Source organism: Oryzias melastigma, linkage group LG9, assembly GCF_002922805.2.
Source record: "Oryzias melastigma strain HK-1 linkage group LG9, ASM292280v2, whole genome shotgun sequence".
Taxonomy (NCBI): domain Eukaryota; kingdom Metazoa; phylum Chordata; class Actinopteri; order Beloniformes; family Adrianichthyidae; genus Oryzias; species Oryzias melastigma.
In genome coordinates, this window is record NC_050520.1 from 18,568,526 (window position 1) to 18,584,185 (window position 15,660).

At 39.6% G+C, this 15,660-nt stretch overlaps 1 protein-coding gene across 5 annotated transcripts in view; it reads right to left on the reverse strand.

Annotated features, from left to right (window-relative positions):
• emid1 (EMI domain containing 1) overlaps positions 1-15,660 on the reverse strand; it is a 56,372-nt gene that overhangs the window by 37,141 nt on the left and 3,571 nt on the right. For all 5 annotated transcript variants that reach the window (XR_002919619.2, XM_024275590.2, XM_024275592.2 and 2 more), the window contains exons 2-3: positions 12,407-12,520; positions 9,901-10,004 (exon numbers count right to left, since the gene is read on the reverse strand). Coding sequence is in view for 4 of the 5 variants with exons in the window: in XM_024275590.2 (XP_024131358.1) it covers positions 9,901-10,004; positions 12,407-12,520 (218 nt within the window). In the remaining variant the exon portion in view is untranslated. The remainder of the gene's footprint in view (positions 1-9,900; positions 10,005-12,406; positions 12,521-15,660) is intronic.

Here is a 15,660-nt window from a genome sequence, read left to right on the forward strand (position 1 = left end):
TCAGCCACTTAGTAGATTTTCGCTTTGTCTGCCTTAAAACAACAGTGGCATCCCTGTTCTCTGCACTCATCAGCTTCTGACAGTTTAAAGGAAGAAAAACATCCTGCATTCCTACCTGGCACCATTTTTAGGAAAAGTGTCCCTCTGGAGCTGTGCCACTCTTCCTCCGTTGCAACCACTCTCACTTTACACACTCATATTGTTCTCCATGTAAGAGTCTATAGTGAATAAATTATCCCTCCATGAGGCCAGAGGGAAGGAGAGGGAGCTGAGCGTAGACTTTCAGGGCAAACTGTAATTCTCTAGTTTTGCTTATAGAGTCAAAGGCCCATCTGGCTGCAGATTTAGTGTCTGTCCTTCAATAGAGCTTTGTTTACTCGAGTAGTTAGATTTACCAAGGAAAAGGGAAGCGTTCATATAAAACGCATTAACTGAGAGTAATCCCCTCTGGTCTTTGGTAAATAGGATGTAATGATGGGGATGTCCAAGGAGGGCATTCATTCTAAAAAGGCTCTCTGGGGCTAAATGTGTGCCAGCATTGGCTGGGTACCAGATCCTCAAAAGTGTGCGATTGTGAGCTCCAACATATCGGTGTCAGACAAAATTTCAGACAGAAAGTCAAACAATGCAGCACCTGTAGTTCACAGCCAAACTACAGCTACTTCCTTCAGACCTGTAAACTGTGAAATTTGAAGCACATGGCATTTGGCAGAGGGTTTTGTCACTTCAAATGATTTTGGTTCAGGCTGGAACCTAAAACAACACTGCTATTAGTAGCTTTAAAGAGCCAAAAAGGTTTTGTGGAAATAACAGCACAATGGATATTTATGGGAAAAAGCATCAAGACCAATTAAGCATAGAAAAAAAATCATTTTTTAGGTCTAAAATGAGATTTCACTGGCACAAATTTAATAATGAAAGGCCAGGAGGACCATTTGAGCTCCATAAAGATCTAGAAACAACTAACTTTGTCTATTGTACAATTGAAAAACAATTCTCAGTTTGAAGTGCATTTAAAATATCTGCTAACAGTGGAGATAAACTGGGAAACCCAGAAAAAAACACTGCCTAAGAAGGTTTGAAAGATGAACAAAAGTCAGAAGTTAATTCCAGTTTGACAGCCACAGATCCCTAGAAATAACCCTCAGACTCCGGCACGGTGATGCACTTCTCAACTGTGCAAGAACAGCTGTACAAATATGACCCTCATAGACGTGTCAGCACAAGAAAACTTTTTCTGAATCCTTAGCAAACTTCAGCATCATCTTTACAGATCGCCGTCTGACCGAGCTTTAATCCTAGAAACTGCAGTGAATAAGATTATGCTGAGAGAGAAACTGATGCAGAATGACAAGAACACATCCAGAACTCTTCAGGACAAGAACATATGACTCATGCAGCCCCTTTACTTATTTACTCTTCCTGTTTTTATTATTCAAAGCTGCATAATCTGAAAATTAGAAGCAGCCTTTTGAAAAAAAAAAAGCAAGATCAACATCTTCTTACCCTTTGGGAATAAAGCAAATCTGTCCATTTTTTCATAGTGACCACAAAAGTTGTGTTAGAAACACTACCAAAAAAATCCTAGATTTGGAGTTTTATGCAGTTGTTAAGTTTTGCACCAACTTTTCTGTATTCAGACGAAATGAGAGACCATCTGGTTCTTACCAAGTCTCAAAGTTAGGTAACCTCAGCAAGCATTGTCTGATCGTCCTTCAGCAGGTAAGACTGAGTGCTTTGGAAAACATAGAATATTCAAAAGAAGACTTCTGCTCTTCGTGCTGACAGTGTGGACCCATGGGTGCCACCGAGAGGCTGAGAGTGGGCATGTTTCTCTAGCATGAACAAACTCCTTCTCTACATTTGGGTATCCAGTCATTGGATGTGTGAAAAGGTTTCTTCTTGTTAAAATTTCTGATGATTGCTGTAGGTGTTTGGGCAGAGCGAAGCAGGTGTTTTGGTGCAGGTGTAACATGCTGGATGCCAGACCCCGGCTGTAAACTCTGCATTAATGACTGAGAGGACCATAAACACCCAAGGGAGCAGAACACACAGACACCCAATGTGAAGTCAGTGCATGGTCCTCGTTGAGGTGGAGGAGGGGGAGCCATTATGTGCAGCTCGTTTCTGGTTGTGGCCAAAGTCCAACTAAAATACAGGTGCTGTTAAAGCCCCCACGATGGGGGGATGGAGCATGTGGAATGCAGGTCTGGGTTTAGAGGTTCAGGGTTATGTTTTGCTTTTAATGAAATCACTCTGCTGGGGTTTTGCTGGTTCCCAACTCCCTTCACCATCCCTGGCACAACCTCAGAAAGTGGACCACTGAGAAGATTACACGTTCAATGTATAAGTGTGCGCCTCAGGTCCGCATGTGAGAAAGAAACTGAGGAATATATTTTACTTGAACAGATATAATCTGAAAAAAACAAATACTGTTTTACGATATCACGTTTTAAATATCAGTGGGGAGTTATAGGGATATATACATATAAGTGGTGCGGCATCCTGTCACAAGGTGCTTTAATTTAGTTCAAGTGAAATCAATACTATAAACTTTAGGTTTTAGGACACCCTTTACAACAGATGAATCTGGTTCAAATGGTGGGAAAAAATCTGTTAAATTTGTTTCACACAAAGCGGATCAAACCCCTGGAAATATTTTGCAGTTACATAAGAACTGGACAGCAAGAACAAAAACATGAAGAAAACATACTGGTCTCTGGGCTTGTGACTGTCATATAATCTATTAAAAATCGCCCTAATTTACTCACTAAACTAGATTTACATTTGCCAGTGCACAGCAAAAACAGCCTTCTGTAGGCTGCCAGTCATGGTGCATTCACACTGGACATGATCTGTGTAGCAGGGGGTCAAGTTTTGTTAATGCACAGATGCAATCTGATTTCTTGAGGTCCAATTTGAGCGTCGGGTGTGATGCCGGCGCCAACCAATCAGTGACTCCACGTTGGACATGTGACATTTTCAGTGACTCAATCAAGGGGTAGAAATAAAGACTCAAGACAGTCACTCAATGCAAGGATTTTTGTCTTGGGCTTCCATCCATTTTCTAAACCCACTAGGACCACGGGTTTGCCAGAGACTATACCAATTACTGTTCGGTGAAGGCTGGATAGGTCGCCAGCATGTCACAGAGGCCATGGAGCTGAAGTGATCAAGGTTGCTACGCTAGCCAGCCTCCTGAAGGACAACAGAGTGAGCTCTGTTGTCCAGGGACCAGGAGTGATAACAGGGTCACCGGCCCAGCTGCTGGTCCCTGGGCAGCAGAGTTCACTCTGCTGGGCCGCCAGCGGTTGGCTGCCCAGCAGACGCAGTGGGTGCTGCCATGGTGGATGTGATTGTTCTCGCTCCATGGGCTTATGAGGTTTTACTTTTCATCAAGACAATAATAAAAATGATTCATCAGTTTTATTTTTCCCCTCTTGGGTTAATGCTCAAACTGGGCCACAGACAGGCGGAAGTAACATTAAAAACACCTGTAAGGCGCAGCCCCTACTGCAAGAGTGAACACTGCTCTGGGAGAGTCTCTGGATTATCCGGTGAACCCTGACACGGCAACGTGCTTTCCAGCGTCTCTTTAGAGTTAGTTCCCCAAAACATATAAACCCAAACGACTTGATCAACACCATCCATGTTTTACATGATGTGGTAACAAATGAAGTCCAGAAAAACTTTGACGGTTGCTCCATGGCCGGGGCATCCAGGCGTCGAGCAGTAAATTTGACACGTTAAATTTGCGTTTGCCACCTCTGTTTTGACACGCAAATCACATCTGATGTGAAGGCATCATAATGTATTTGGTCCCCTAGAAATCCCTTTTGCATTCACTCTGCTGATAAACCAAACCAGGGTTCACCTGCAAGTGAAACTGACATCCGTTTTTACAGTGACAAATATGTTTGTTTAGTCCACAATTGAGCTCAAAAGAGATTTTACTCTTTCGTAACAAAAAGAGATGATCAAGAAAACAAATTCTGGTGAGGAGCAAATAACCCAAATTACACGTAAAATTGTCTACTTTTTTTCAGGTTTCCTTAAACAAAAAAAACAAATTACAATTACTACTGCATTTTGGGAAAACAAACATCTAACATATATGTTAATAAAAAAAATGACAGAAATTACTGCCAAATCAACTTTTGCAAGGTTTGAATGAAAAAAACATTTGGGTTGTAAACGTCAACGGTGCCGCTTTGGAATAATTTACTTTCACTAAACAAAAACAAGTTTTTTGAAAATTATGAAAAACCTCACCAGCTGTTTTCAGGTTCTAAATTCATTTTTATTGTCCTTCACTTCTTGATCTCTTGTTTATGAAAAAAACCCTGCTCCTCTGTCAGACTCAGCTCTTGCAGTGAAGCAGGCATGTCTCCAATCAGACCAACTGCTGGTGTAGTTGATCCCACTCGCCTCTCTCCTTTGTCTTTGGTCCAGGCCTAATCAAAACCATCAGTACAAATCCCTTAAGACCCTGCTGAATACAGAATCAACCAAGTGTATGAAAATAAAACAGTGAAGAGTTTTAAAGTCAGATGGGGCAAATGCTGTGTTTAGTGGCTGAGAAGCAGAGACCAAAGTCAGGGGGGGCAAGAGGCCATAAATGATGTCATCACAATGAGACTGCAGTGATGTGGTCCTCAGACTGTTTGTGCTTCAGTAAAATGTGGGAGTAGACTCATATTGAAGTTCGGGCTCATAAAGTCCCGGCCCACAGTGAAACAATACTGGTGCTTCTCTTATGTGGTATTGTAAATGTTTATGAACATATCACGGCTAAAAATTACCATCCAGGCTGACAGGACTTAAGGGAAAGAATAAAAACACTGACGACTACTGTTTAGTAGAAGAGTATGACACTGAGCGTTTTAGTGCATTACCTAATGTTGCATTCTGGATATCACTGGGCAGAAGGGCTGACACAGCAGTGAGAGGAAGACCTCAATAGGTTTTACAGAAAACCATCCAGCTGAATGATGCAAAAGCATGAAATGTTAAGTTTGTGTGGAGGCCATCTGAGGCTAAAGAACTCCAGTTTATGATGCAGTCATGGACTAGATTTTCAGGCTCTCTGCTTTTTTCATTTTTTATTCAGTAGTTTCTCTGTTAGGTTGGATGCTTATTTATACAAAACAGCAACAAGAAGGTAAAATGACAAGCCTATGATAGAACATTGTTTCCTGTGTGTGACATTTTTATATGGGTTTAAATGGTGCACAGTTCATGAAATCAATTTTGTGTTTTATCATTTTGTTTTCAATTATTGTTTATGTTTTGTCATTATTTATTAGTTTGACTGAAATTAAAGACATCCTCCAAACCAAATTTGACAGGTTAAAATAAAGATGATTAGTATTATGAATGGTTAAGTAAAGATGTGCTGCACATTTTAAAATACAGATTGAAGAGAAAAAGTAATTCAAGTCAGAATTAAAAGTGCTGGAACCGAAGATGTTTCCCTTAAGATGCAGCGACTCATAAAGTTCAGGATATGACAAACTTCCAGAGGGCTGAAGGTTAAAGCTGGCTCCACTCAACTGATCAACTTTTTAAAAAATTAAAAAAGAATTCCTGCTTCATCAATGCTGCCATTGTCTCGGCGATGTGGAAAAAAAACGAGATGTTTCATTAAAGCTTGTATAAGAACAGTAGAGCCGTTTATGCTGTACCTGCATCCCGCCACTCAAGGATGAAGGTGTGCTGAACAGCAGGGGAAAAGTCAGCTGAGTAAATGAAAAACTTATAACACCCTTATGTTTTCCCTGTAATCTAAAATATGAAAGCTTGTCCTTGAGTAAGTTCTAATCTGCTACAGTCGTTTTCTGCTCTTGGTGCTGTGATCAGTCATTGAGAAAAGCCTCTGCTAAAGGGGACGGGAGACTTCAGGACCTGTATGTGTAGCCATCCTTTTTGCTGACTTGGCCTACTTTTTCCCCCTTTTTTAAACTGCATTTTCCATTTTTATGATTTTCAATGTATCCACTCAAACATCTTGGGAAATGATAAATAAATCATTAAGAAGAAAAGACATCTCCAGTCCTGAAATCAAGTAGAAGCCTAACAAAGATACAAAGCAGTGCATGAAATTTTAAAGAAGGTTGAGAAGAAAGCAGTGCGACATTCTTAAAGTTCATCTGCATTTTTATTTTTACTTTCAAGACAGTCAAATCCAGCAAGACAAACATATACCTTCATAGGTGATATCCTATAAGGGGGGTGCGGTGAGCTGAGCTCTAGAACCATTTGGTGGTTTAACTCCCCAATCCATTCCCTTAATGTTGAGTGTCAAGCAGGGAGGGATTGGGTCTCATTTTTAGAGTATTTGCTATGACTTTGTTGGGATTTGACCTTCCAGTCTGAGGGCAGACACTCTTCTACAAGGCCACTGAGCTGGTTATTAGGTGCAGGAACAAGTCAAAAGGCAAGAAAACTGATAATTATCCTCACAAAGTTTTTGATAATTCTCACATCTGATGGAAACCTCTTTTTTAAGATAAAAAAAAGGCAAATAAGTCTATTGTAGCTATTTTTGGAGTTTTGAGTTTTTGTTTTTAATGAATGACCATCATGGCAGCTCCTCAGGGTGGAGGAAGCTGTACCCTCACACACCTAATCTCATTTGGAGCCTTTAGACCAGCTCGTCTTTAACATCAGCTGCTTTCACTTTAAACTCGCTTCCTCATGTGAGCTGAACATTTACATAACTATGAATTTCAGCTGTTGTTGCCCTTTCTGACTGCCTGCATGCCTTCAGAGCTCATCAGCATTCTGCACGCTGCGAGTGCAGCAAAAAATCTGACATCAAACTTTCTCGAATGAATTAGAGCAAAGGGTAATTTAAAAAAACTAAATCCGGGCCGCTACTTCAGAACTGAAAAAGTTAGGTTGACAGAGTTTGGTGTGGCCGTTCAGGAGTAGGAGTGGAGGTTACCCCTACTTGCTCAGCTCTCATCCCTCTGATTGACTCCTGGTTTATCCACTCACAGCTACAAACCGGCTGCAATTAAATCACCTAATCACAGAGGACAGCTGCGTCTGTCACTGTAGGAAAATTCAATGCTTCGCTCTTCCACCCACACACTCACGAGCTACACACCAGCATCCCACTCTTGGTTTGCTAATGGCAAGCTGCAGCCGACTGATGTTTAAAGTGAGGGGTTAGAGTGCGGGCCTGCGATAAGCTGCGCTGAGCTGTGAAAACACAGATTACATTTCTGTGGCTTATTACTGACAGCGCGCTTGTGCCTCCCAGCCATACTGTAATTGTGACCCAAAAACCGCAGCCACCACTTTAGATATGGCGAGATGGGGAACACCCCCATGGCAAAGCTCTGACAGCCAGGCTAATTCAAATCTTACAGCCCCTCCACCTATATATGTGCTGCAAGTGTCCCCTCCTCCATTAAATTGAAGGTATTTTTCAAATACCTTCTTTGAATCAGTCAAACCAGGGACAACATAGCAACGGCGTCGTCCCCATAGGTTTTGGACTCCATCCTAAGTAAGAAGCAAAAGGAAAAACACAATTGCCAATAATGTTCCCTAATTTTCCAACTACTAACTACGCATTCATCCTCTTCTGACACGCTGCTCGGCTGCCGAATCTCCCCGAGTCTTTAAGCTTGACTTAATAAAATAATAGGTATAATTTTCATGTTTTCATCTTAACATTTCCTCTAAATTAGGAGTAATTTTGATGTTTGCATTAGATGTACTTGATATCTCAGCTGAAAAGGAGAATGTTCTATAAAAAAAAAGAAACAATTAAGCATACATTCAATCCCTCTTTCTGGCAGGTCATGAAAGTGCCTCCATCTGCAGAAACTCTTTTTTTCCTTCTTCTGGCTCAGTAATGGATAAAGACCATTGTGTTTCAGGTCCACAAGTAAGAAGATATCTCCCAAATCTCACAGAAAACAATTAGAACCTTGTAATTACATCAATCAGATGGAATTGCAGCCAAATCAAGGGATAGAGGAAGAAAAATAAAAAAGAGGAATTTGAAAGTTGCTTGTCACATGTAGGATCATTTTACTCCGTATTCACTCTGATGTAATGTTTTGTTTTTTTAAAGCTCTCAGTCTGAATGTGAAAGGCCAAAGACGGCTTTGCCTGGTTTCACTTCTGCAAGTGGCCTCTCGAGTTTTAGCCTCAAATAATCCACAACTTAAACAAGGATTATGTGATCTTCTGCATAAGATGAGCGAGTTAAATCTAAGATGAGATTTGACATTAGGGTTTGCAGTCCCTCCATGAGGGAATTTCTTAAATATATTGACTGAAAGGCAGAGGAGGGAGAACCAAAGACTATAAACAAAGTATGTATTCATATGGCCATTTGGTTTACATTTATAATTACTAGCCTGTTTTTAGCTTTCGTGGCTGTTGCTATCTCCATCTTTAGTCACTAAAGAAAGATTGTCACTGAATGAAGAGCTGTTTCCCTTACCGAGAGGGAGGGTCTAATAGTAGGGTCTACTGGGCAGGGGTCTGTTTAGTTTAGTAACCAGCTATTGTTTATATTTTATGACTGAATTTATGTTTTTGTACAACTGTATTGTGATGTTGGGCTGTATAAAACCTTTCCAAAATGTGCAGATATGCAGGGAAAAAAACAGACAGTTGCTGGTGCTTTAGTCATTTAGGATATTTGATTAATACCTGCCAAAAACAGGAAGTCGGTGTCACACCTTGTTCAGAAACAGACCTTTTTTCTAATCTCACATCCCTCACAGTCCAAACAGTTTAAGTCCAACATCAAGTGACGGCAAGCTTTTATTACTTTAAAAAAAGGAGCAGAACAAGCTTGACAGCAGTGAGGTATCGGGTTATGGGCTGGCAGGAGGTTCGGCTCACGAGGCAGAAACAGAAGAAAATCTGGGTATGGTGGCCCCAAACAGCAACCAGGGAGCTGCAGACTTAAAGCCCTGTGAATGAGAGCTGTCAATTCCACTCAGCAGCGCCTCTGATCAGAGCTACCCAGAACCACGCTCAGATAAGGGGCTAATCTCAGCATCCCTGCTGGCCTGACAGCTCTGTACTGCCATGACAACCAAATGGGAATCTCCGCAGGCAAAAACCTGACTGGATAATTTCCTACATGATTCTCCTTCTGTTAAGTCTGACAGTTTTTTGTTTGTTTATTTGATTTTCGCCGTTTTGGTACAGTTTTTTTAACTGCAAACCTCAGACCAATCAGAGGGCTGGGTTTTCTTCGTTCATCTCGAAGTGGGAGCCTAAAAGAAATAAATACGTTTTGTTGCACCTCCTCGTTTTTGGCACCACGAAAAAAAAGCAACCGCTTCAAGCGCCGTAAATATTTATTGTCCTTTGCGTTGCAAAGTCTGACAATTTACGTTACACCCATTCAGGCCCTCAGTCACGACAAAACAGGAGCTCCACCCTTTGAGCCAGACGGTCGAGCCCTGCCAGGGGAAGTCGTGTGTGTGTAAAGCTACTGTAGATGAAAAATGAACATAGCAGGGCCTGCATGGCAGTGGCACATGAAGAGTTGCTTCCAGCTGGATTGTAAAACAAAAAACCGCAGCAAAGAATAAATCTTTCTGCGGCAAATTGCCTTTTTTTTAAATGAAGACATTAAAACTTATAATAAAGTGGGAGTAACTGACTCACTCACAAAAAGCTGAGAGATCTTATTTCTCGACTTCATTTAAGACAGAAGCTGCACAAGGTAAGGCTGATGGAAATCACTGCTGTTCTGAAGTATTTCATACGCAAGCACATTTAAGACAGCAATTTAAAGGGAAAGGATGCTGACAAAGAGTCCGCACAAGGTTTGGAGTAAAAAAAATGAAATAAGCTATGAGAGGAAGGTGATGCAGTGAAGGTTAGACAGAGAAAATAGAGATGAGTCGCTTTTCTTACCTTCTTCACAGGCAGAACCGCTGAAGCCTGGACAGCATTTCCACTCTAGAGAAGTCACAGTGCGATGAACCACTTTGTATGAAGGTCTGATCATGGTCTTGTAGCTGAAACATACCAACAATTCAAAGTTATCACCTATAAAAAAGAGTATTAATTTCTTTCTTTTTGTTTTGATACTTTTTTAACTTTATTTGGCTCAGTAGAAGAAATTTTGCTTCACATTTCACTGAAAATTATTGCAGCCAAACCAGAGTATGAGTGGAGAAAGAAAAGTAAAACTTTATATATTAAGGTCCACATCTAATGACTAGTTTAGTGTACTTAAAAGAGGAACTACTCTGGGCCAATCAGCATTTTATTTTAAATCAAAAACGGAATGGAATAAACTATAAACACACCAAAAATTATGCAAAAACGAAAAAAAAAATTGATATGATTTTTTTTTTTTTTTACAAACAGACATGTCAACATTGTTAAAAAATGAAGTATGTTTTGAAAGTTTTTCTCAATTTCTCTTTTTTGTAATAAAATAATTGTAACTTATGTAATCATGTCATATTTTTAATGCTAATTGTTAATTCTTACATTTGTTCGTCTTTGGGGCTGCAGATGGAAATGAGCTCTTAGAGCTATAGTCTGATACAAAGCATCTTTTCTTTGATTATTGCTCCTGTACATGGTCCCTGTCAAGTCAACTAAATAAAGACAGTGAAACATGAGGTCATGTGACCCCTTGGCTGGAATTGTACTAATTAAAACCCAGTTTTTCCATCATTAATGGCCTAGCCATCTTAACTGGTTAAGACGTTACTAAATCCTGATCCCACTGATGAGAAGGACATCCTAACAATCCCTGTGGGGCGGAATAATTACCTGTCAGTTTAAAGACTATGATCGTATTTAAGTCCAATTTCAATCTCGGATCTAACATTGAATTACATTTTTTGACACAGGAAAAAACAGGAAAACAGAAACACTAGCATAGCGCTATATTGATGCTTTCTAATGCTGTCATCAATTTCTGTCAATTAGGTCAGAACGCTCAAAATACTGGACCCGACTGCCCCTCTCAGTGGAAACGGAGCTCAATTGTGTTTATTTCTGATGGAAAATTTGACTTTTTGCATTGGAGTGAAATATGTTCAAAAAGCCACCTAGTGGTCACTTGGATAACTGACATGGCTGCACTACTTTTGATTCAGACTTGCCTACAACAGGAAGTCAAAGCATTTTTTTTTTTTAAAGAGACCCTAAAAACAGTTCAAACAGCTCAAGTCTCACATCTTTCTAACTTTCGGACCAGAGTCCCTATGAAGGCTCAGGTGTGGTCACTGTGAACACAGGAGTGTGAGAAATAGTAAATGTCACATGCATTTTTCACACACTGCAAAAGTTAGGATCCCAGTCATAAAATAAAAAATAAATACATTTTAAACTAACTATTTTAAACTAAAATAAATATATTTTAAACTACAATGTTTATAATGTTCAACTACAACAATGAGTTTTGAGCACAGCAGCATAACTGTTATTAGGTACTGCCATGACAAAATATATCGAAAGAAGGAAGTGAACTCTAATTTAATGGAATCATAATGATTTAAGTGTTATTTTTAGTTTCATTTACACGTCTTTTTTTTTTCTTTGCTGAATTTTGTTTATTACATACACCTGGTTTTAGTTAATTGAGTCAGCTGGTCCAATCAGCAGTTAGCCACTCACACCAGACAGTATCCAGTTCCACAACACAGAATGCTAGTTTAGGTTCACATTACAAATTATTGCTTAAATTAAATAAAAAAGATCATTTTGTTTTGAAAGTATTTTATTCACATTAATTTAATGTATTCTAAAGTTTATAAAGTTTAGGTAAGATGCACATCTGTATTTTGGTTTGATGGTATAGAGGTCAAAGTTTAAGTAGCAGACCACAGGAAGTGGACTGTACCACAGTCTGTGACATCATGGAAACCAGCAGGACTTTCTTTTCTTTTGTGTCCAGTCATTGTGTGAATCTTTACCAACCCCCCTCCCTTATCCTTGGGTATCTTAAATCTGCTGATCACTCACCTTAAATATTCCCAGGTGTGTCATCGACATTAAATTAAAACATTAAATCTCCTTAACTGAGTTAATTCTCAAACTTTGTTGCTAATTATGTTAATTATCAGGGTTCAGTTGACTTTTTTTAAAGAGCCTAGTCTTCGACTAAGTATGTATAGATTTGGAGTTTTTAATTTTTCTGTACAGTAATTGCTTTTTTTTCATTATCTTACTGCCTGCTCACTCATAGCCACGCTAAGGAAATTTAAATTAAAGTCAATCATTTTAGTTGCTTTTGTCGGTTCATCTTGTGTCTTTTCATTTTTCTTTTCTTTGCTTTTTTTTATTTTATTTTGTCTCATGAAATGTATAACTTCTTGTGTTCTTTCCTTTAGATGCTCTCCCTGTCCTTTATTTAAGGCATTCAGAAGCAGCGGTCCAGGCAGGTTTGCTCAGCCCTCACCTGCCTCCTGAGCATCCCTGTGGCCAGCGGCAGGTCTGGTAGACCCGCTGGAGGATGGTTCCATTCTGCACCTGGCAGGTTACCGTCTTTGTGACTGTGTGAGGACACCAGTTCCTGGAGAGGAAAGCAAATGTATTATTTTACTTATTCATAGAAATTAAAATGCATATATATGTTTTATTTGGAAATAAAACAATATCCTATAACTTTTTTTTAAAGTTAAAGCTCAGGTACACATATAGACTTGCTCAAAGCTTATCATCCATGCATACATATATTCAGCAGTCTTCCCTCCCCCCTCCTTTTGTTTGGAGTCTGGTGTTTACAAGGTTTTAATCAATCGGGAGATTCTCTTGGAGTGCAATTAAGGTTGTATTTGCAATGTGTTCCATCCTCTATTAATACACATTTGTTTGCTTTGGGTTTTAGAAGAAGACAGTGGATCAAAGATGAAGGTTTGCACCTTGAAAAGCTTTTTGAGACATGAGGGTTCAGTAAGGGGATTTATTAGTTGTTCACTAGTTTTTAAACTCCTACTCCAATCATCTTGATTTGTTTTAAATTCATTCCCAGTGTTCTTTTAATTATGATTATGCCGTTTTTAGCCAGAACAAAAAAAACAGTGTTGTTTTATGTGACATAGTTTCTGCAGAGCAGCAATAGTTTTGTTAGAAATTTGCCTCTAAATTGTGATCAGGCCCACTCCCATATCCTGACATCCTTCTGTTTACACTCTCTCCCACTAACTTACAGCCCCTCACAACCCCAACATTAACACTACAACAAAAATGGTGAATGATATGGAGCATTTTTTTACAAAAAATTACCATCTTAGACAAGGAAAACAAAGATGTTTATGGATCTATTTGTCTGCAGAATGGGGGAGCTTGTGGCTTGTAGGTCCTTCAACACATCTACAAGCTTTTTCAGACAGTAATTCTTCATCTCCACCCGACTCACCACTATTTGAATATTGTAATGGTCAGAAATGCAAACTTAAGCTAAATTTGCTTTATAGCAAATATATCGTTAGAAAAATGCTACAAGACCATGTTCAAAATACCAAAACATAATTTATATTGGAGTGGGTTTTTAAAGACAACTTCAGATATTTTTTTATTATCAACTACATTTGTCTGAACTTCACTCAATTAAGTGATGTGACGAAGAAAGATGTAGCGGACATCATCTTCTGACGTTAAATCTAGAGATGCGTGTGCCGAAATATTGAAGTGTTCCCACCAAACTCCGGACGTCGACATGTGAGGCCATGTGTTTGTGCATTTCTGACATAGTTAACTCAAAGGAAAACCACCAACGGCAAAAGATGGGATGCAGCTCCCATTAACCATCCCCACATGTGGCGGCGGCCGCACACAAACCTGAGCCTGTAAGCAGAAGATTTCTGCTCCGACACTTCTTATTGACATTTCAAGTTCACACAACTTCCCATGAAAAAGTGAAACTTGTTATTTTCCCAAACAGGAATTTTGAGTCACTAATTCATGTCAAAGTAAACTAAAATCCCTTTTTAGGTAAAAGTACATTTTAGGGAAAAGAGAGCTGATCGGAATTCTTTTTAAACCTTTAAAACAGGTACGAGAATTCAACTCCCACATGTTTTTTATGACAAGCCCACCATTCATGTATGACAGTAAATCCATCAGCAGTAAGGCTACAAATATGAGCATAGATCTATACTGTATTACCCTATGATTGCTTTTCCTGGTCCAGAAAAGAAAAATGCTCCAATCACGGGTGGAAAATGTGAAGGAGCTGTGGTCAGGTGGAGTGCAGGGTCGGTCGCTCCCAACCCCAACTGCACCATACCACTTATCTTTAAGACCCAACTGATAAACATCAGTGTTTCCCAGGCTTGGAAGGAGGTTTCACCTGAACGGCCAAGATTATCGCCGGGGGGCATGTGTGGGGAAGTGGGGGTTGGTGGTGCAGCTCCCCCTTCTCCTCACACATACTCAGTTGGCAAAAAGAAAACACTGTCTGCGGCTTCTTTAATGAAGGAAATAACAAGAGCAGTTGGCATGATAATTACAATTTGTCAAACGGTTTAACTCTTAGCTTAAACGTGATGTAAAAAGCAGCAAAAATAACACACGGAAGATCTTCGGTCTTTGGTTTAATCCCATCAAGTACATACATGAAAGTAAAAAAGAAGCACTAATGCTTAGTGCACTTAGTCCTCCACTCTTAAATGTTTCATAGTCGCCACCTTTCTCTTTGAGGCACCCATGTGTTAGGAAGTGAGCAACTCACCAGCATCATGCTGTTTCTCTGGCAAAGCACCAAGCAGGCCCTGGGTGAGTATCGGGTCTCAAAGCACACATGGCACACTCTGAATGTGTGCTCCAAACTAAATAAATCATCATCCATCTCACAGTCACATGCGGCCACAGCCAAACGTTAAGAAAGAAACCTTGAAAAAAAAAAATCCCAGCTTTGTCCCATCTGTTCCTCGGAGCTACAGACGCCAAGATGGGAGGACATTGGAAAGAAACGATAGACAGCTGAACCCTTAACTATAATATATGCAAATGTAGAGCAAAAGCTAGTGAGAAAAAGCCTGGATGTTATACTCTAGATTATCCTCATTTCACCTTGTATACACTTTCACCATCATGTGAGTCTTGTGGAGCACATTCCACAACAGAGAATCTCAGGAGAAGTGATGCACGGCTCTGCAAACCATCACAAGAATCAATGAGGGCTTATTGGGTAGCAAGTGAAGAAGGATCCGCTATGTTTGAAACAGTGAAAAAACTAAAATTTAGGAATATGAATGGCATTCCATGGATTTCTCTTCCTGGGAAAATCCTTGAACAAAAACAAAAGATCAATGTGGAAATCGGACAGTTACAAGCGAGGAGATTATTTTATTTTAAAGGTCACGCTATGCAGCTTCAGAGGGGAGTTGGGAAATGAAAGAAAAGGCAATTATGAAGCCGTGTTGGTCACATGGGACGGCGGGGAGGCATAAGACAAATGTGGCACAACAACAACTGACAGAGACAAATAGAGCAACATTCAAGGTGAAGCTAATGAAGAGACAAGGAGACAATGTTGCTGATGTCATGATCATTTTTTTAGTTTTAGACTCTTTAATTGAGGAATTATGTATGTATATCTTACAAATTGACATAATTTGGCCTATTTAACACATATTTTTTATTTTTAAAGGACTCTTCTAAGGACAAACAAACCAAAACAGTTAAAAATGTTGGCTATGTGTAAGAGAG